The following is a 21,886-nucleotide window of genomic DNA, read 5'->3' on the forward strand; positions in this document are numbered from 1 at the left end:
ATAAATATGTGCCCTACAACTCTTCCATACATTGCAACTTGTGCATATTTAAGACAAAAAAGTTCAACAATAGAAGGAATTGTCATTATAAAAAATCCAAGTTGAGCCGTACATTTTGAGATAAATAGGTGGTCCAAATCATCCCGTATGTCCCTAATCCCGTGTTACCCTAAATGGTATAAGATCACATGAATAAAAATGAATTTAATGTCAATAATGTCATAAGTTTTATTACATTTGATTTGAAATAAAGACCTCTAAAACTCTCACTAAACATTTTTACTATTATTTTGGGTTGGCTTTCTGCACTGTAAAAAGAAATAAATTTAATTTCAATAAAATATTGAAAAAGTTTTGGTTAGAAAAACTTTTTTGCCTTAAATATGCACAAGTTGCAATGTATGGAAGAGTTGTAGGGTACATATTTATCTACCATTTCATCAAAATCTGAAATGACCATTTGAGAAAATCGATTTTTAGTTTTTAAAATCGTTTTTTTTCAGTGTAGGATTTCAAAAAAAAAATTTTTTTTCAGTATTTTTTTACTTAAAATTTAATGATTTTCCTGAAACATTTCCATAGGTCACTTTTTTGTAGGACTTACGATTTTCGAATAAAAAAATATAAAAAAATGGTCAAAAATATTTGGCTCTTTCCATATGTTAGTCTAGATAAATTCAAGTAAAACAAAAAAACAAGTTGCTTAATTAGGTAAGGTCTTCACGCCCAGAAGGTTTCATTAAGTTCTGAAAAGGTCACTTGGCGCGAAATCCATAGAACTGAGAATCTCAACTAATTGCGGATTTTCCTCCTATTTCAGATTCTCCAAACGATTCCCTTCGATCGGGTTCATGTGAAGGTAATCTCGATTCATCTGGTGCATTACTACGAGGAGGACGAAATGATGATTGACGTTGACGAATATGTGCAGAATATCACCCGATTTCTGCTGAGCAAATCGTACAAAATGGTTCGTAGCTACGACCGCAATTTCATCTATCAATACGTCAGCGTGAACAGCGGATTGGGTGCCAGTATTAGCAGAGTCAATAGCGTGGTGGGAAGCGCCGAAGGTGACCTTATAGCTGCGCCTCCTACCATGAATGATAATGGTAGCGGAAGTAGTAATGGCGCCAGCAGTACTGTTAATGCGGTCAAGAGCACTGACAATAAGATCAGCACCAGTGAGAAGGGTGATAATGTGCGCAAGATGAGCGGCATTGGCACTACATCATCGCCACAAGTGCCGGCGAGCAGTGGATCCACCAGCAAAGCTGCAATTGGCGCTGATTACACCAATGGTAACAATATTGGCTCGATCAGTACGGAAAGACAGATAGTGGGAATAAATGAAACTTACTTGCAGCAGCTTAGTTCGACCAGTTTACCACCAATGGTAACATCATTGTAAGTGTGGGTTATGAATCATGAACAAAGCCGACGCGGGCAAAACATTTTTACCAACTATAGTTGTTCATCTGACATCGATTTGCAGCGGTGCAAATTTCGAAACTAAGGATACCAATTCATCATTCCAGAACGGGTTTCTACTCTCTAGTAGTTAGAGCAAATTTTTTCCTAAAACAGCATTTTAGATATCTATTGAAAAGAAAATAGTTTAAAAGTGAAAGCAACAATTCTCTCACTAACGGGTTATCTAATTCACTTTGAGACTATAAAACTCAAATTTTAACTGTCACATGTTGTCGTTCACAGTGCTCTCTCTACATAAGACATAAAAGTTGAAACTGGACTAAACATAAGAAGAGGAGAAAGATATCGGAAGTATTCATATTTATTTAACACTTTTTATACTTAAGCAAATGAATTTTCAGCCTAACTTTTTTGGTCCTGTATCGGAAAGAATGATTGCTCAAAACGTGAAAGATTTTTTCAATTGGCGATGAAGTTCTAAATATTTGATTCTCGGTTAGTAAATTAAGGATTTTTTGGTACAGTTTTGAGACGTTTCCTTTGAATGCGATGTTTCCTTTCACCCACAGCACGTTCTTGAAAAAGCCGTATGGACATGTTTTGCGTGTCGAGCATTTTTTTAAATAAGATTTATGTTAAATTTAATTTGATCCAGCAGGTGAAACAGCAACACGTATAGTATTATTTTATCGTTCATAGAAGCGCTAAATCTCTTTTTTCATCATTTTCCTACCTTATCTTAGTTCTAGTTCTTTAATTTGAATGGAAGGAAAAATTTGTTTACCAGAGAATAAACGCAAGAGAGGTCAATTTCGCATAGAGAATTCAAGTGAATGTAGTTTTATACATTTATCTATTAAGATAGATAGTTATGTCATGAAAGAGAAGCAACATAAGAAACTGATTAGTTAATAAGTAACTATCATTTTATACTACTGTTAATATTACACTGAACGAAAGAGTGGAATAATGAGAAATGAAAATTCTTGAACAATGTTCAATACTTTCTTGTGCCGAAAGAAAAATCCCAAACCAATCGCACAAATTGATTCATCTATTCTGATAATTTTCATGTATCAATAACCAGTAGATTATGCTGCTTTGTTTGTTTATCTTTGCTTTTTTTGACGTAGGACTACGTCTTTCATTTCTATACCGGGGTGTAAAATCAAAGTTTCGAAAACGAAAGCGTTACGCCGGAGACCGAGATTTTGAGCGTAAATAGCTCCTAAACAACTGAACGAAATGGTATGATAAACACTTCATTCGAAAGATAAAATGTCTACGCGTTATATACTTGTTACTTTTTCATCCAAAAACTTGTTTCAATAGCTTTAAAATTGCTTTCAAAACAGGCTATTGAAATCACCAATCGGTATATAAGCGAGCGCCGCTCGTAAACCCACTCAGTTATGATTGAACAGCGATTGGAGAACATGTCGCTATTGTTGTGAAGCTTCGTTTATCATGAAAGCGCTGATGAACGGTGTCACCAAGAGCCTGTTTGTGCACCTAAGGCCAGAAGAGAATCCATCAGGAGGAGAGTGATGCCACGGTTCCGCTTGAAACATCGGAGCAGCCGCCACACAAACATACACGCGCGGAACCCTCGTTGTTATCATCGTTGCTGAAAAATAATCTACCAGTTCTCCTGGGAATTGAAAAATACATTCATGCGAAAGAGTTTATTTTAATGTTTTCTATCCGTACAACACTGCAACCAAATACATTTGGTTTTGTGATTTTTCAATCAATCGCAATTGACAGGAAAGCTTCTGAATATTATATTTCCCCATCAGTAGATAATTTTCGTATCCAATATTGGATGCATGACATGAAAAACGAAAAATTTTTCACATCGCGAAAATCATGTAATTTTCGAGCGATTATTTGCTTCCTACTCATATAATGCTGCGTCCAAATACATTTCGTTTTGGATTTTTCAATCAAGTGCGATCAAAGTAAGACCACGTCTTTCGGAAATTTATTGGAGGTGCAATGAATCTTAAGGAATTCCCGCTCTACGCGCACTGGCAAACGATGTTTACTCAACAATTTCTCAAACGAGAAATGGGTGTTGTGAGAAAGGATTAGCGAACGCAATAACGACAAACGGGAGAAAGAGATGTTTGGAGGTTGAAGGAAATTGATAGAAAACATCTTCATTTTATCTTTCGAATAATGTGATTCATACCACTTCGTTTTGTCAGAAAGAGATTATTAATGCTCAAAGGAGGAATCGAGTCCTCCGAGGAAATTGCCCAGCGCAAATTAGAGTCGACTATCGATTGCGGCATTCGTAAACAAATAATTTTATAATGCAGTTTCATCAAAGTGATTCCTTCGATATATGGAAATATTCACTACACCATGTCATGTATTTCATACTCTTCACTATCAAATCCATATCCATATGGCCCCTATCGGTATCGAATTATCATCGACATCACGATTTTCGCTAAATGCTCATTTCAGTTCAGCGTGCCAAAAACTTTTCTGATCTCTAATCCATCAAATGTGAAGCCCTGAAAAGGGCCGTTGGTTATATGCTAAACTAATATAGCACGCTCTCCTCGGATACGATGGGGTTCACATTTCATACTTTTATGGTTTATAATATCACGCTTTCGTTCATTTCTTACTCTACTCTCGCACCGTGAGGACTTGTTTGTTGAGGGACCAAGCAGACAGCTCGTTAGTCTTTCGGTGGTAAGGGACCAAATATTTTTCAATCATGTGCTATTAACAGGTGGTTATCGAGTTAGCACTCCCCACTGGTGGGCTTCGAGTATCGAGGAAAATCTGAAAGGAACTAATCGTTGCTGAAAAATAATCTGCCAGTTCCTCTGGGAATTGAAAAATACATTCATGTGAAAGAGTTTATTTTAATGTTTTCTATCCATGTAACACTGCGACAAAATATTTTTCAATCAAGTGCTATTAACAGGTGGTTATCGAGTTAGTATTAACCACTGGTGGGCTTCGAGTATCGAGGAATATCGGGAAAGAACTAATCGTTGCTGAAAAATAATCTGTCAGTTCCCTGGGAATTGAAAAATGCGAAAGAGTTTATTCTAATGTTTTCTATCCATATAACACTGCAACCAAATACATTTGGTTTTGTGATTTTTCAATCAATCTGAATTAACAGGAAAGCTTCTGAAAATTATTCTTCCCCATCAGTAGAAAATTTTCGTATCCAATATTGTATGCGCGCGCAACGGAAAATGTTTCGTATCGCGAAAATTATATAATTTTCAATCGATTGCTCAGTCGCTGAAAGTTTCAAATTCAGAGAGTTCATTCTCCTCTAGTTTGCCTTCCAAATTGCCATCGTAAACCACACCTTCTCTCGATTCAATGACGAAAAAAAGGATACTTAAACGATATTCTGGTGGTGAAACGCATTCATTTTTCGTGAGGACATCGACAAGACAACATCGTTACTGAACGAGCTGGACAAGCTGAACGGCGAGGGATCGAGGGATTCATTACCTGGCCGGACTTGACGCAATTTATTGGAAATGGAATACAAATCATATCACAATTATGTATTATGTATTATACAACTTTCGTGTGATTGCTTTTTTTGCTGAATATTGTGCCTTCAACGTAACGCTCTCGTTTTCGAAGTCCCCCAGATATTCATTTATTCATTCATTCAGAATTGATTAAGAAGCAACTAAAAACGAATGATCACTAAATCAAAGATAGTTCTACGTCACCCTTGCGGTTATACCACAGATATAACCCACTTTCTGTTTTTTCTGTTAGTCAATTTGCAACAGAATGACGACAGATCCAAAAGTACATGTGCTGCGGCACATACATTATTTTTTGAAGACAGAACACTTAGAGGCGAATGAACTGCAAAGTTTAAAGCCTCTTAAAAACAAAGAAGAAGAAGAAGACAGAACAAAATTATATTGATTGATGATAGCGGTCTTATGAGAATCTTCCAAAACTAGTTAATCAATTTATTTAAGTAAATATATGTTTTACATGAGTTTCGGTCCTAATTTCAAGTTGTACTGTATAGTTTTCCAGGTTCATTCCAGGTTTTCTAGATTCACTGCAGATTTTCATGTGGCTAATAATCGTTTTCAAAACCCAGCTCGAATGCATCATATCTTCTTCTTCTTCTTCAATGGCACTAACGTTCCTAGAGGAACTTCGCCGTCTCAACGTAGTATTACTTGCGTCATTTTTATTAGTACTTAGTTGAGATTTCTATGCCAAATAACACGCCTTGAATGCATTCTGAGTGGCAAGCTCTAGAGAATACGCGTGATCACAGTGCAAGTCGGAGGAAATTTCTTTGACGAAAAATTCCCCCGACCAGAACGGGAATCGAACCCGAACACCCGGCATGTTAGTTATGACGCTAACCACTCGGCCACGGGAGCACAATGCATCATATCTCCTCAAATATTTGATTGCTCACAGATGGCAGCATGGCAGCTAGTAAACATTTCCTTTATTGTGGATCTGGTTCAGCAGTTAGAAGGATTCAAGGTAAGACGTGGGGAGATATTGGTATCGTTATCGGTATGTCTTGAAATGCTTACGCCGATATGTTCACCCCTATTCTGTATTTCGATCGATTCTAAATATTTCGAACGACTTTATAAAATTCCATTCTGTATTCCGTTCGAGTTGCTTTTGATTTCGTTCGATCTGTTTTTCTTCGAACATTATATGGGCAAAACGTTAGAAATAGATTGAAACACTCAACTAATAGAAAATTCTATTAGTTTTGAGCTTCTTTTAACAATACTACATTTTCAACGCTCCCAAAATCGAAACTCCGCTTTGTCATCAAGTTTCGAATGTGCATCCACCTTGTCCACAGTAAACACTTCTCTGACTACATTTGCATTCTTCAACCTTTGTTGTTCCCGAATAGACCTGACCCAAATTTATATTTCATATATTTCTGCGAGTGAAACTGATCTCAAGTTTCCCCTCGGTCCGGGGCGTACAGTTCAACACCCGCGGAACATTTTTTTATTGCTTGTCGAATAATTATATATCGGTAGAAATGTAGCGGGGATATTGAACAAAGCCAATTCGATCACTATTGGTTATTTATATAGTTCAAAGCTTTTTCAAACACCTCTCATATAAAATTTGTATGTAAAGGACCATTCGTTGGCGATTTAACAGTTTTGGGTCTTCGTGTAAACGAACCCTTAAAACATTTTAATGATCTGCCGTTAGTCAAAATAACCATTTTCATCAAGGTGAAGTCATTCGTCTTCCTAAGTTCAAAGCCGCCGGACGCATATATATATCGTTATCGAGCAAGGAAGTGATACCGTTATTCTCGTGGCTGGTGAAGTGATCATCGCATCCTAACGGGATTCCCTATATTGCGAGTGGATTGTATCGAAGCAATCACAACAAGCGGGAAGAAGAAGGCCTGCACCGCGGGCGCTGTGTGCTGGTGAATTTGTCGCCTCTCGTGTCGACACCATCATCGTGCTGTGTTGCGATACACCGGTTCAGCTGTACTGAACGATTGACACGCGATTCGAGTTGGAAACCATTGGATCCGCACTGGGTGCAAAATAAGTATTATTAATTTCTTTAGGTTAAGGTTATTAGGTTAAGAAAAAATCCAAAAAATTTAAAAGATAAGTGAAAAAGTACATCTGCCACTTTAAATGGCAGATGAAGGAGGAACCGTTGACATGGAGATTGAATTTAGAGGAAAAGTTAATCCACCTGAACAAGCCCCCCTCAAAAAAATTTGAAAACCTTTCCTCTTCACCACCCCCAATCTCCCGCTTCCGCACAACTCCCGAACTTGCCTCCCAGCCCTACTGATCCCGCTCCCGCTCAACAATCGACCTCGTCCTCCCCCTCAGTTGCTTCCTCTCCCCGTGTCAAGGTCTATCCAGAAGATGCATCTGGATCTGGCCCATGGATTGTTTTCTTCCGGCCCAAACCAAAGGGAAAATCCCTCAATGTCATCCAAATTGCGAAAGATCTGGCAAGATATTACTCTTCCGTGGTTGAAATTTCCAAGGTTAGACCGAACAAACTGCGTGTTGTGGCTAATCGGAAGCACGCTAACGATATTGTTGTCGACAATAGGTTTGTTATAGAATATCGCGCCTATGTGCCCTGCCATAACGTAGAAATTTCGGGGGTGATTATGGAAACGGGTCTGACGAGCGAAATAATAAAAAAGGGAGATGGCAGATTTAAACAGCTCCCTTTGAAACAAATTAAAATTTTGGACTGCCATCAACTAGGAAAAGTTTCCCAGAATGGGGAAGAAAAAAGTTCACGCCGTCCGACTCGTTTCGAGTAACTTTTGCTGGTTCCGCCCTCCCTGACTACGTTATGGTGGATAAATTAAGGCTTCCAGTGCGACTCTTCGTGCCAAAGCCCATGACTTGCAACAAATGCAAGTCAGTTGGTCATACAGCAGACTATTGCGCCAACAAAGAGCGCTGTGCCACTTGCGGAGAGCAACATGAGGGGAAATCCTGCAGTGCGACTAAGCATAAATGTCCATATTGCGGGGGATCCCCACATGAGCTCTCAGCTTGTGAAACTTATAAGAGTCGCTGGGATAAACAGAAGCGCTCTTTGAAGGAACGCTCGAAGCGCACTTTTGCGGAAATTTTGAAGGGCGCTTCTCCACCGGCTCAAGAACAACAACCAATCAACACACAAAATGCCTTCGCCACGTTGCCCGTTGACGAAATGGAAGCGGACACAGCTAACGGGGGTACACCGTTCATTTTCCAAGGGAATCCCCGGCGCAAAAATGTGACCACTCCCAAAGTTCAAGGACAAGTCCCTCCGGTGACAACTCCTGTTAGCTTGCCTAAAAAATCGAGTGCAGCGGACAAGCAAAATCAGGTTCCTCCTGGCTTCCGTGGCAATAGTTCACATTCGAACGACTCGAGGGGACATCAAAAACCCCAACTGTCCCTATTTTTCCGTCCAGTTCAACTTCCCAATCGGGATTTATAAAGTTGTCTGACCTTTTGGATCAAATCTTCAAGTGTTTTAATGCTTCCGACTCCATCAGAACCATTGTCATCTCAATGCTTCCAGTATTAAAGACAATTTTGCAACAATTGATGCAAACATGGCCCCTCCTTGCAATGATTATCTCTCTTGATGTCTAATTCAAATAGAGAGGTCGGAGATATCACTGTTTTACAGTGGAATTGTCGTAGTCTTATCCCTAAATTGGATACATTCAAATTTTTAATTCATAAGTTCAATTGTGATGTTTTTGCTCTGTCCGAAACTTGGCTTTCTTCGCGAGATGATCTCTCTTTCCATGATTTCAATATTATACGCTTGGACCGTGATGACAGATACGGAGGGGTGCTATTGGGGATCAATAAGTGCCACTCATTTTTTCGAATTGACTTTCCACCTATTGGAGGGATTGAAGCTGTTGCTTGTCATGCAAACATCAGAGGAAAAGACCTCTGTATTGTCAGCTTGTATTGGCCTCCGAGAGCTGCGGTTAGCCGCAAGCAACTTGTTGACATGTGCTCACTTCTTCCTGAGCCACGATTGATCTTGGGAGACTTCAACTCTCACGGAACTTCCTGGGGGGAACAGTACGACGACAATCGTTCATCGTTGATATATGACCTTTGTAACAGCTTCAATATGACCGTTTTGAATACTGGGGAAACAATACGTGTTCCTAAACCTCCTGCTAAACCAAGTGCTCTTGACCTCTCGCTTTGCTCGAATTCACTATCGTTAGATTGCAAGTGGAATGTAATCCAGGACCCCAACGGTAGTGATCACTTGCCAATCAAAATTTCCATCACCATTGGGTCGAATTCTTCTGAATCTATAAACATGGCATATGACCTCACAAGACACATTGACTGGAAAAAATATTCGGACGCGATTGCTCTAGCCATCAATTCCAGAGATGGTTTGCCTCCATTGGAAGAGTATAACTTCATTTCTTGTGCTCCCGTGGTCGAGTAGTTAGCGTCATAACTAACATGCCGGGTGCTCGGGTTCGATTCCCGTTCTGGTCGGGGGAATTTTTCGTCAAAGAAATTTCCTCCGACTTGCACTGTGATCACGCGTATTCTAGAGCTTGCCACTCAGAATGCATTCAAGGCGTGTTATTTGGCATAGAAATCTCAACTAAGTACTAATAAAAATGACGCAAGTAATATTACGTTGAGACGGCGAAGTTCCTCTAGGAACGTTAGTGCCATTGAAGAAGAAGAAGAACTTCATTTCTCGTTTGATATATGACAGCGCGGTTCGCGCTCAAACGAAACCCATCCCAGGCTCCACTATTCGTCGAAGGCCTCCCAATCCATGGTGGGATAGCCAATGTTCCAAGCTTTATCAGGATAAATCGAACGCATTCAAAGCTGTTCGGAAACGTGGAACCATTGAAAATTTTCAATCGTATTTGGACCTTGAAAATCAATTTAAAAACTTGATCAAAGGGAAAAAACGTGCTTATTGGCGAAATTTCGTGGGAGGTTTGTCACGAGAAACGTCAATGAAAAAATTATGGAAAGTGGCTAAAAACATGAGAAATCGCTCTTCATCGAATGAAAGCGAAGAATATTCACATCGATGGATTTTTTATTTTGCACGGAAGGTTTGTCCCGATTCCGCTCCTGTGCAAAAAATTGTTCGAGATATACCACAAGATAGGTGCGATCTTGATTCCGAGTTTTCGATGGTAGAATTCTCTCTTGCTCTCCTTTCTTGTAACAATTCGGCTCCAGGAACGGATAGAATTAAGTTCAACTTGTTAAAAAAACCTCCCTGATGTGGCGAAACATCGCTTGTTGAATTTATTCAATCGGTTTCTGGAGCATAATATTGTTCCAGATGATTGGAGACAAGTGCGAATTATAGCTATTCAAAAACCCGGAAAACCCGCGTCCGACTTCAATTCCTACCGCCCAATAGCAATGCTGTCTTGTATACGGAAATTGTTGGAGAAAATGATCATGTTTCGCCTTGATCGATGGGTTGAAACGAATGGCCTACTCTCAGATACACAATATGGGTTCCGCAGGGGCAAGGGGACGAATGATTGTCTAGCGTTGCTTTCTTCAGAAATTCAAATGGCTTACGCCGAAAAAAAACAAATGGCTTCAATATTCTTGGACATAAAGGGGGCCTTTGATTCTGTTTCAATAGAGGTTTTGTCAGACAAATTACACTCTCGGGGTCTACCGCCTCTATTGAATAATATGTTATATAACTTGCTTTGTGAGAAACATTTGAACTTTTCTCACGGAGATTCGGCAGTAAGTCGGTTCTCTTACATGGGCCTCCCCCAGGGCTCATGTTTAGGCCCCCTTTTGTACAACTTCTATGTAAGCGACATCGACAATTGCCTTACACAAAATTGCAACCTAAGACAACTTGCAGATGATGGGGTGGTGTCTGTCGTAGGATCAAACGAATCCGACCTGCAAGAACCCTTACAAGATACTTTGAACAATTTTTCAACCTGGGCCATTGGGCTAGGGATCGAATTCTCCACGGAGAAAACAGAGATGGTGTTTTTTTCTAGGAAGCATAGACCAGCAAAACCAAAGCTTCAACTTTTGGGTAAACCGATCACTCATGCTATGTCATTCAAGTATCTTGGGGTCTGGTTCGACTCCAAATGTACTTGGGGGGCCCATATTAGGTATCTGAGTAAAAAATGCCAACAAAGAATAAACTTTCTCCGTACAATTACCGGCACCTGGTGGGGAGCCCATCCCGAAGATCTTATTATGTTGTATCGAACAACTATTCTCTCAGTGATGGAGTATGGCAGTTTCTGTTTTCAATCAGCTGCCAAAACACACCTCATTAAACTCGAGCGAATTCAGTATCTTTGTCTCCGTATTGCGTTGGGATGTATGCCCTCAACGCATACCATGAGTCTCGAGGTTTTGGCAGGCGTATTCCCACTAAAAGATCGCTTCAATTTATTATCTCTTCGGTTCTTCATCCGGTGTAAGGTTATGAACCCATTGGTGATTGGAAATTTTGAGCAGCTGATCGGGCTAAATTTTCATTCTGGATTCATGACTTCATATCATGAATTCATCTCTATGCAGGTTGATCCTTCTTCGTATATTCCCAACCGTGTTTGTTTTCCTGACTACATCAATTCCTCTGTATATGTTGAACTGTTCATGAAGGAGAAAATCCATGGAATTCCAGATTATCATCGATCGGGGATCGTTCCTACGATCTTCAATGCAAAGTATGGGCGTATCAATTGTGATAATATGTACTTTACTGATGGGTCCTCTATGAATGAGTCCACAGGATTTGGAGTGTTCAACGAATTTTTTAGCACCTCCCACAGTCTTCAGAATCCTTGCTCAGTGTATATTGCTGAATTGGCAGCAATACACTGAGCGCTGGACAGCGTCGCCTCACGACCTGTTGAACACTATTACATTGTAACGGATAGTCTTAGCTCTGTCGAAGCTATCCGTTCAGTGAGGCCGGAAAAGCACTCGCCGTACTTCCTTGAGAGAATACGAGAAATTTTGAGTGCTTTAACCAGACGCTGTTATGTCATTACCTTTGTCTGGGTCCCTTCACATTGCTCAATTCCGGGTAATGAGAGGGCTGACTCATTAGCAAAGGTAGGTGCAATTGAAGGCGAAATTTATCAGCGTCAAATCGCCTTCAATGAATTTTATTCTTTAGTTCGTAAAAATACCATTGTTAACTGGCAACGCAAATGGAACGAAGATGAATTGGGCCGGTGGCTCCACTCAATTATCCCTAAGGTTAGCCTCAAACCATGGTTCAAAAGTCTGGACTTGAGTCGGGACTTTATTCGCACCTTCTCCCGACTGTTCGACAATCACTGTTCGTTAAACGCGCTACTCTTTCGTTTTGATCTCGCCGACAGCAATATCTGTGCCTGTGGCCAAGGTTACCACGACATCGAACACGTTGTTTGGTCGTGCGAGGAGTATCTTGTTGCCAGATCGAATTTAGAAAACTCTCTTCGGGCTAGAGGAAGGCAGCCCAATGTGCCGGTGAGAGATGTGTTGGCTGGTTTAGACCTTGATTACATGTCCCAAATATATGTCTTCCTAAAAGTTATCCATCTTCGTGTCTGATTGTCCTTATATCCTTATATTCTCCTTTTCCTTTTCCTTCGCGAGAAATCAAATCCCTTCTCATTAACAATAGAACAAGGTGAAATGTAAATACATATTAGATATAAGATAGGCTTAAGAATTGAGTGTAATGAATGTGAGTGTGAATGTGAGAGTGAACATTGTTAACATATCCTTTTATCCCTTCCTTTTCCTGAAGAAAATATGTCACCCTTCTAAACTCGAGTAGACCGCGAGTAATCGGTTTTCTACACCATTAACATTAGAATTAAGGAAAAGTGTTTATATATACTTGTAACAATACAGTCAGGAGTTTGGCTCCTTTAAACTTATGTAACTGAGCCTGTAAAAATAAACGATTTAATAAAAAAAAATCAAGGTGAAGCACACGAACGAGCAACGCTCAACAATTATTGAAAATTACTATCGAAATTAGGAGTCGGTGGTTGCAACTTTAAGAGCGCTTACTCCAATTTTCGGTCGTAATAATCGATGAGAACGACCGTCATGTTATCATCAATGGAGAGCGCTATCGCGACATGTTGGAAGATTATTTTTCGTCATGAATGATAGGTGGTTCCAACAGGACGGTGTCACTTGTCACATGGCGCACGTTACAAAGGATTTATTGATAAGTAAAGTTCGTTCATGCGATTGGACGTCATTGGATTTCTTTTTATGGGGTTACAAGAGCTCAGAGACAGCATCGAACGCGAAATTTACAACATTCCGGTCGAAATGTGTAGCCGAGTAGTGGCAAATTGGGTCCAACGGATCGGTCGCTGTAGACAGGCGCATTTGAACTGAATCACCCCTATTCTGTATTTCGATCGATTCGAAATATTCCGAAAGACTTGATAAAATTACATTCTGCATTTTGTTCGAATTGTTTTTGCATTTCGTTCGATCTGTTTTTTCTCAAACATTAAATGGGCAAAACGTTCGAAATTGGGAATGCGAAATTATAATTCGAACGAAATAACGGTTTCGAATGAAATAGGAATCCTTCGGAATGCAGAATAGGGCTGAATATCTCAAAAAACCTGTGTTCTATTAAAAAAAGTCGACAAGTCCCTAAACACTCTGAGCACTCTTCTCAACAGAAGTCCTTTCTATTAATATTTCTGGTCTCGATTAGCTAAGCTGTCATTCTTGGTGGAGATAGTTTTGTTACTGTCATGCGAAACCATATCATACACCAAATTCATGAACAATTATTTTCTTGATGAGCCGATGATAGCCTAGTTTGATGATTCTCCACACAATTGTTTAGTTCAGAACCTTAATGTAAAGACGTCAGTTTGATGTAATTATTGCAATGCCAGAGACATCAGCGAGTCAGTAATTTGGTCGCGTCCACAGCACAATCCGAAACGAAGACATGTGATGACGTGAAACAAGGAAAAACAAACGATGTTCATTGCTTCGTATCTAGAACGATACTGAAAGTTTGCCTCAGCGAGATCCAATATTGATGCTCTAGGCTATTCCCCTTCGTTCTTCTTCGTCTCTTCTTTGTTCATGAAGGCTTCAAATCATTCTCCTTCGTTCATCGTCGATAAGTTGCTCGTTATTGACGGCATGGGTAAGGAAAATTAGCAGAACAAATGTTTGGGAAAATGGAAATGCTTCTAGTTTTCATCAATTTAAACCGTTTACACACCAAGTTATTGTAATATATAGCATGGAAAACGAATCTTAGTAAATTTCCTATTCGTTTGGTATGTAACGTCAAAAGTATGTAAATCGTCAAAATCCGTTCGTGGCAAAACTAGTTATTAACGTTAACTTTATTTTATAAAAACTTGACCTGTTTTCTGATTTGGCACCCTTAATGAAAGACGTAGTTCTACATCAAAATACTTACAAAACATAACCACACACCGACCGGAGGTGACCAACGGTAGAAGCAATAATGAGAAATTAGGAATTCAGCAAATCTCCCTTACCAGTGTTGTCGCGCACTTCAGAGTCAGCTACACAATTGTTTGCTTCACTAACTCCCGTTGCAAAGCTGCACCTTATTACCTACATTTTAACACTTTGACGTCCGCACATTACGTGAAAAAAATATTCGCTCGCTCTTGACATTATCGGGAAATTATAAATTGTTAGTTTTCATAAGTTCTCAACCCTCTTCCCCTATTTTTATGAAATTTCGAAGTTATACATACGTATATATTACAAACCTGTCCATATTCCCCCCACATGTCCATGCGGGTAATCATCGTAAAAATGTTCTACTTTTCGGTCTGTTTTAATTTTCGTAAAAACATTGAAAAACATTCGGCCGATTAATTCGAAAAACAGTGTATTGAAATACAAGAAACTGCATTTAAGTTTGGAGAAACATGATTTTCGAAACATATAATTAAAGTTCTTTTTAACATGTCCGTTTTTCCCCACCTCCCCTACTTATAAAAACATAAAACTTGTTGGCGTGTGTGAGTTATTGTTATCTAAAGTTAAACCCTAACAGAATTCAAACGATACTGAAGTGCTGTCGCCGGTCACTGAGATACTATGCGCACGTAACCACTGTGGTGTCGCCGGACGCCAAAGTGGTCAAATCGAACGCATTATTTTGTTCTGCAATCGCTGCTCGATATTCTTGTTCCAACAGCAAAAATAAAACGCGCTGATTGATTCGTACAACTGTATATTACTGTAAATACATGGATCATTTCTCAATAGACATGATGTGCAGTTTCATCATTGATAACAAAATAGATGTTTTCATTAACTTGATTTCGCGAAATTGCCATTTACTTGAAGAGCGACAATCTCCATTCAGATGTACAAAACGACATCATATAAAATCGTCAGATGCAATGAATAACACAGTATCACAACAAAAAGACAAATCTGACAAAATCGTAAAACTCGTTGCATCTCGTTACTGGACATAACATACAAAAGTGACACAAATGCAGTTCCCTGGGCCACTTCAAGGTGATTCCTCTTGGGATAGGAAATCGAACCATTGGAAAAAATCGTTGAGTTCTGCTAGTCAAATAGCTTTCAACTCATTTCGGTGTAGTACAGGCAATTTTTTTTTTGGATAGGGACCGCACAAAAAATCGCATTAAAAATCGTGCAAAAAGTCACCAGTAGAGGAACTGGTACAAATTCGGTACCCCATTTTGTTTTTTTGGACTTAACTCTTGGCCAATGCTCGGAATTTCTTCATATTACGTTAGCTTATGAAGGGATCTATTGCAGACATTTCGCCGCAAACTGATTTCAAAAATCTCGATTTGGCTCGGAGCTTTGAGCATAGAAGTGAAACAACTCAAATTCGAGTACCCGAGATGCCTTTTTTTTATTTTTCAAATTAAAAGAATCGTCCTGAAATCACTGAAAAATGTATTTTTTGACATTTTCATACAAAGTAGAAGTGAAGTACACTATCGTAAATTATTACGTAAATTAACTCAACTTTGACGAAAAAGCATGCAATTTTACAAAACAAAGAGGAACAAAAAAAAACGATTTTTTCAAAAAAAAAAATTTCATCTCGATTTATTTTTAACTAAAAAGTAAAACGAATCAAAAGCCTTTACAAAAGTCGCAAGTGTAGCAATCAGTCTCGCAATCGGTGCAGGCGGAATGAGTTCATGGAATCATCAACACTATGTTTACATTGAGGTGCCAAATTACCCGCGTACCGAATTTTCACTTTGGAATGAAATCTATGAAATTTTTGATTAAAATCTCGATACACTTACTCGAATTCGTTGAAGAACATCAATTTCTTGATCCAAATCAGCTTTAATATTTAAAATCGGCTCACTATTCGATTTTTAATGATTTTTCAAAAGACGCACATGAAAAATTTTCGAGATTTAAAAATAACAAAACTTGATTTTTTTTAAAACACAGATATTTTGGATTTTTTGCATCTGACGTTTGTTACTACATTACTAGAACACTTTTTTTTATTCACCACCAGAGTGCGCTCATTACCGCCGGAGATCCGGGTGGGTACCAAATTACCCACGGGGTACCGAATTTGTACCAGTTCCTCTAGCTTTAAGGTAGAAGTCCGGTGACGACCGAAATTTCGACGTTTTTTCATAATCTTTTTAACAAGAAAATAAAATGCGATCGTTTGAAAATTTTTACATGTTTTTATTAGTGATTTAAAATATAGAAAAAAAACTTTTTAGTTTATTTTACATAAATTTGTTTCAATATTTGACGTAAGAGTGGAGTCCTCGAAAAGAAGATGAGCTGGTTCGGGGAAGCACACAGCCTTCCGAAGTCATCTGAAATAAAAAATTCAAAAAGTTTATAGTTATTCTGCAGACTTTATTTTAATGAACTAACCTATAATATACATAAAAAACAAAACAAAATGGCGGACTCGTGAAAAAAGTTCTCAAAATCTAACTCTTTTTCTTGATCAATTGTTGAAATAAAATAGTTTTTTATTAAAAAAATTATTGTTATAAAGGTTACATATTTAGATATGTGTCTTTTTTTCTTGATCAATTGTTTAAATAAAATAGTTTTTTATTAAAAAATTGAATGTTTTAAAGGTTACATATTTAGATATGTGTGTCTAGAATAGCGGGTAAAATTTTTAGCCAAATCGGTTGAATAGTTTTGAGTCAGTGCTTCGCCGAAATTTCGGAAGCATGGTTATGAGAAAAATGCGTTTAAAGTTTTGACAACAGATTTTTTATAAAAAAAAATTTACCTCCATTCATCAGTTATGCCTGGTGCATAGAGCAGTATATGCATAGTATATTTTTAAGATATTTTCCTTCCGAAAACTGTAAAAAAACGATTTTTTTGAACCCGTCACACCGGGCTACTACCTTGAAAAATTGTGTTCGGTACACAATTTGAAAAAAAACTGTGCGGTAGATAGGGACCGCGTAAAAAAAGTTTCCCCCAAGAAAATAACTCAATCCACGCCTTTCACCATTCGATTTCCTTTTGTTTCCCTGCTTTGCGATGGGACAGTTTGCCTTTTCGGTTAGAAATCATATCATGCGCAACTTAAAGCATTTGATGGAAACATGGGAATTATTTGAGAAGTGGATAATTTAGACGCAAATATGTTTTTTTCGCACTGAAATGCATAGAAAACCTCGAAGAAAATCAATTGGACGATAACTTCGTCAAATATGTTTCTTTTCATATACCGTACAAAAAATTCCCACAAAAAAAACGCACAATAACAGAAAACCGTACAAAAAAAAATCGCACAAAAACATGATTTCCTGTACTCATTATTGAGCGATACTCGTATGGTTCCATTTCTAAGTTACCTTTCCATTTTGCCGACACCTAAACTCAATGCGTTTTTACAAGAACTGTCTTTCCGATATTCCGATTGCAGCAATGAGTTATATATTCCAAGTTCTCCAATGGTTGACCTTGAACACCAACAATGTTTCCAGTCCTCTAATTCGTTCTCTGATATTCTCAAAAAAAGTTTTCTGATTTGTAATGTTGATGGATGTCCTTCGACATTACTCGTTAGGTAATGCTTTGCATTACGGGTAGTAACTAAAATTTTGAAATTTCTTTCTCGAACTGCCAAAAAAAACATACATACTTGAAGAAGATATGATATATTGAAATTAAAGATACATTGTCCATTGTTGAGAAGAAACTAGTGAACTTTTGAAAACGATCCGTAATCGGATGTTCGACGAAACTTCCGTTTGATGTTTGGCTGAAACAGGCTTTAGCCTAACCAGAGCACTTGAACCATGTCTTAGAAATTTCTCCCTCGGAAATGCCAATGTACAGCATTACTTTTTCTTCAAATTAATGTTTAATCTTATATTTTATATTTGAAGATGCAGTGTAACTATCCATGGAATAGTATCGAACGTTTCCGGGAATGTAACGAAGAGGAAAGTAGCTTTCGTCGTCCAAAAATTTTTTTTTATCAAAATACATTTTTTTTTTCGTGTGGCGTTGAGATTTCAGTGTCGAAATCTGTTTCTCAGTGTATTCCGGGGATCTTGCCTTCTTTCGGCACTTTATTCTGACACTTTAATATTTTTATTCTGACTTTATTCTGACACTTTAATATTTTGCAGATGTACTGACGAGAACAGATGAACTTTTTTGCGACATCCACTACCTCGTTTGCGAATAGTTGTTCGGGATTGAAGATATGGTAAACAGTCGAAGCCGCAACATTTCCGCTTTTAAAATATGGTAACGTATACTTTTTGTCGAGATTTCTGTGCAGATCATAGGAGTATTCAACGCGCTCGCGAAATGCTTCATGCTATGACGACATTTTGAGCAAAACCGAGTAAGGCGTGTGGTGCACAAATAACGTAACGCGATAAATGGAGGGGGGGGTCGAGGTTGCGTTACTTTCTGTGTATTAGAGATAGGAAATTGCGTTACTTAGGGGGGGCGTCAAAAATCTGGATTTTTAGCGTTACGTAATTAGTGCACGACGCCTAAGCATAAACAAAACAAAAAATGCTAACAAGAAACAAGAGAGTGTGCTAACACATACACAACCTCATTTTCTCTCTGAACTCTGTATTTACTAGATTTTTTAAGCTTTACGCCCACCCCTCAATGCTCTGTATTTATCAATAAAAAGACTGAGTTGCCTGATAGTACTGCCCTGTCAAACATTCATATTTTTCATATGGCTGAACTTCTTCCCTGAAATGTGTATTCTGAAAGAAACGCACAAGAAATGGGATCGATGAATTTATACCAATCGGTAATAGAGAACCATGAATTCCGTCCCGATAAAGATACCGAAAGACACAAAAAATGCTGGAATTTTGTAGTATTGGGAATCACGATTATATGTGGCTTTCGGTTCAGCTTCAGCTCTTGAAGATAAAACTGCTTCTTTTTTTTTTCAAGAACTCCCAAGATTTTCTAAAAAATGAACCGAATAACAAATTCTTCCATGAGTACACGGATCGTATCTTTAGAGATCTGTTTCTTGCAGTGATGTTTTTCTTTATTGATATCTGGTATTTTTTGTAATACGCTTCTACGCTTCTACGGTTGTCTGTAAAGTCCGTGCTGCTACTGACAACAATCAAATCGAGGAATTTATCAAGATTTATCCTCGGTACGACACGACACATGAATTAGTAGATTCACTAAAGATTCACTAAAGGTGAAGGATGGGAACAAAAACGCTAAAACACATTCAATCATATTCCGGAACCCGGTCGGATTTGACATATCGCCTTCCGAGCGAGATCGACTTTTGCATATTGCAATCTAAGGTTGCAACATTTGCACAACACGATATGATTTGACTCGATCAGATTAAAGAATGCAATATTCTGCTAATTTCAAATCCGACTGTATTCTGAAATAAGGGTTTATTTTCCCAAAAGAAAAGAAAACATTCCATGGAACGCATCTCAATCTACAATTCGTTTCATAAACGCAACGAAAATACATATTTGTAGCGAATTGTGAACGACACATCATTCACAATGATGTCGAGTTGAAAAAGTCTTGAGCAAGTGAATAGAATCCCGAAGCAGGTTTTCGCCTGAAGTCATGGCCTGGGTCTGATGAGACTGGAGGAAAATTTGTATACAATTAGTCTCGATGAATTTCAACAAGCACTGCTCGCAGCTGATCGAACAAAGAAGTTCTGAGAAGATGGAATTCTCAAGTTGCGTAAAGGATGCTGAAATATTGTGAAACAAAACAGTGCGTCTATAATCGAATAAATATATGTCTATAAAAATTATGCTTTCGATTTATTCCTTCGGGGCGATTTTTATCCTTTTCACTTTTTTACTTTTTTTTTTCATCAGAAATCAAGTATTCGTTTCACTTTATATGGACGTAAAAATAAGATTGCGTACGCGGGTAAAGGGATTCGTGTCAGAGGGAAGTAGAAGTAAGGATTGAAGTCAGTTGAATGAAGAGGCAGATTTGTATTCATTGTAGTTGGTTCATTGTAGCCGCCAGGTATTACCGAATCTGTAAAAGCGGAAGTCATTGATGCTTAGACAAGAAGTTATTTCGCAATCCGTGATCACGAATGTACAATGTCCACATTTAGTCGCGACATCCGGCTTTTGAGACTATTATATTAGAAGGATCGAAGCCAATCTTAAATTTAACAAAAATTAATGAAAATTTTGACTTGGTGTAAATTGATACGGAAAATTAATTTTAATTAATCATTATTATTTTCAAAGGGCGTTCAATCCACCAATCCTTTGTCATTATCCCTTTCCAAAAACAAAAACTAGAAGTGGGTTATATCTTTGATATAACCGCAAGGTGGACGTAGGACTAACGTTGACTTAGCAATCAATAAGTAACAAGCATATAAATCTTAGACGTTTCATCTTTCGAATAAAGTGATCATCATACCACTTCGTTTAGCTGGAAAATAATTATTAACATTCAAAGGGGGAATCGATTCCTCCTCGGAAATACCCAGTGCAAATAATACCCACTCCCCAAACCCCGACAATTGGAATCATCGTTGGTCCGGAGCAGGATTATTAACGATTGAGAAGGAATGGATTCCTCTTCGGAATTACACAGCGAAAATAAGACCCCCTTCGCAACAATTCCAACTTCCCAATAACGAAGATCGATTGCAGCATTCGTAAACAAATAATTTTATAACGCTGCTTTTATAAATGTGACTTCTTCGATATGTAATATAAAACCACTCTGATCAGATCCACTACACCGTATCATACCATATCAAATCCATAGTCAATACGAGTACATTAGTACCCGCTGCTTGCATCTAATTTGCTATGCCAACTTCCCCTGGCTCCATGGTTTTGAAGTCTGTGTTAGGGAAACATTCCGATTTCCAGAAACGCAAGCGAATACAAAAGTACCCGCAGCTTGAATCTATTTTGCAATGTTGATTTCCCCCAGGCTCCATGGTTTCGAAGTCTGTGTTAGGGAAACATTCCAATTTCCAGATACGCAAGCGAGTACAAAAGTATCCACTGCTTACATCTATTTTGCAATGCCGATTTCCCCTGGCTCCATGGTTTTGAAGTCTGTGTTAGGGACTCATCCATCCATTCCAGCGATCGTATCTCAATCGTTGCGCAATTATAACTGAGTGGATTTCCGAGCGGCACTCGCTTATATACCGATTGGTGGGATTTCAATAGCCTGTTTTGAAAGCAATTTTAGGTCTATTGAAACAATTTTTTGGATCAAAAAGCAACAAGCATATAACGCGTAGACATTTTATCTTTCGAATGAAGTGTTTATCATACAATTTCGTTCAGCTGTTTAAGAGCTATTAACGCTCAAAATCTCGTTCTCCGGCGTAACGCTTTCGTTTTCGAAAGTTTGAACTTTCACCCCAGTATAGAAATGAAAGACGTAGT

The 21,886-nt window shown here is 38.4% G+C and overlaps 1 protein-coding gene across 6 annotated transcripts in view; it reads left to right on the forward strand.

Moving 5' to 3' along the window:
- Window positions 1-2,430, forward strand: part of LOC129777695 (protein Star) — an 86,597-nt gene extending 84,167 nt beyond the window's left edge. For 2 of the 6 annotated variants that reach the window (XM_055784130.1, XM_055784129.1), the window contains exons 5-6: window positions 821-1,407; window positions 1,717-2,430. In XM_055784130.1, the coding sequence (XP_055640105.1) occupies window positions 821-1,407; window positions 1,717-1,732 (603 nt within the window). In that variant the 3' untranslated portion in view covers window positions 1,733-2,430. Of the gene's footprint in view, window positions 1-820 lie in introns of all 6 variants that reach the window. The other 4 variants (XM_055784132.1, XM_055784134.1, XM_055784131.1 and 1 more) reach the window with 4 other exon arrangements.
- The last annotated feature ends 19,456 nt before the right edge of the window (window positions 2,431-21,886 follow it).

This window comes from Toxorhynchites rutilus, chromosome 3, assembly GCF_029784135.1.
Source record: "Toxorhynchites rutilus septentrionalis strain SRP chromosome 3, ASM2978413v1, whole genome shotgun sequence".
Taxonomy (NCBI): Eukaryota; Metazoa; Arthropoda; class Insecta; order Diptera; family Culicidae; genus Toxorhynchites; species Toxorhynchites rutilus.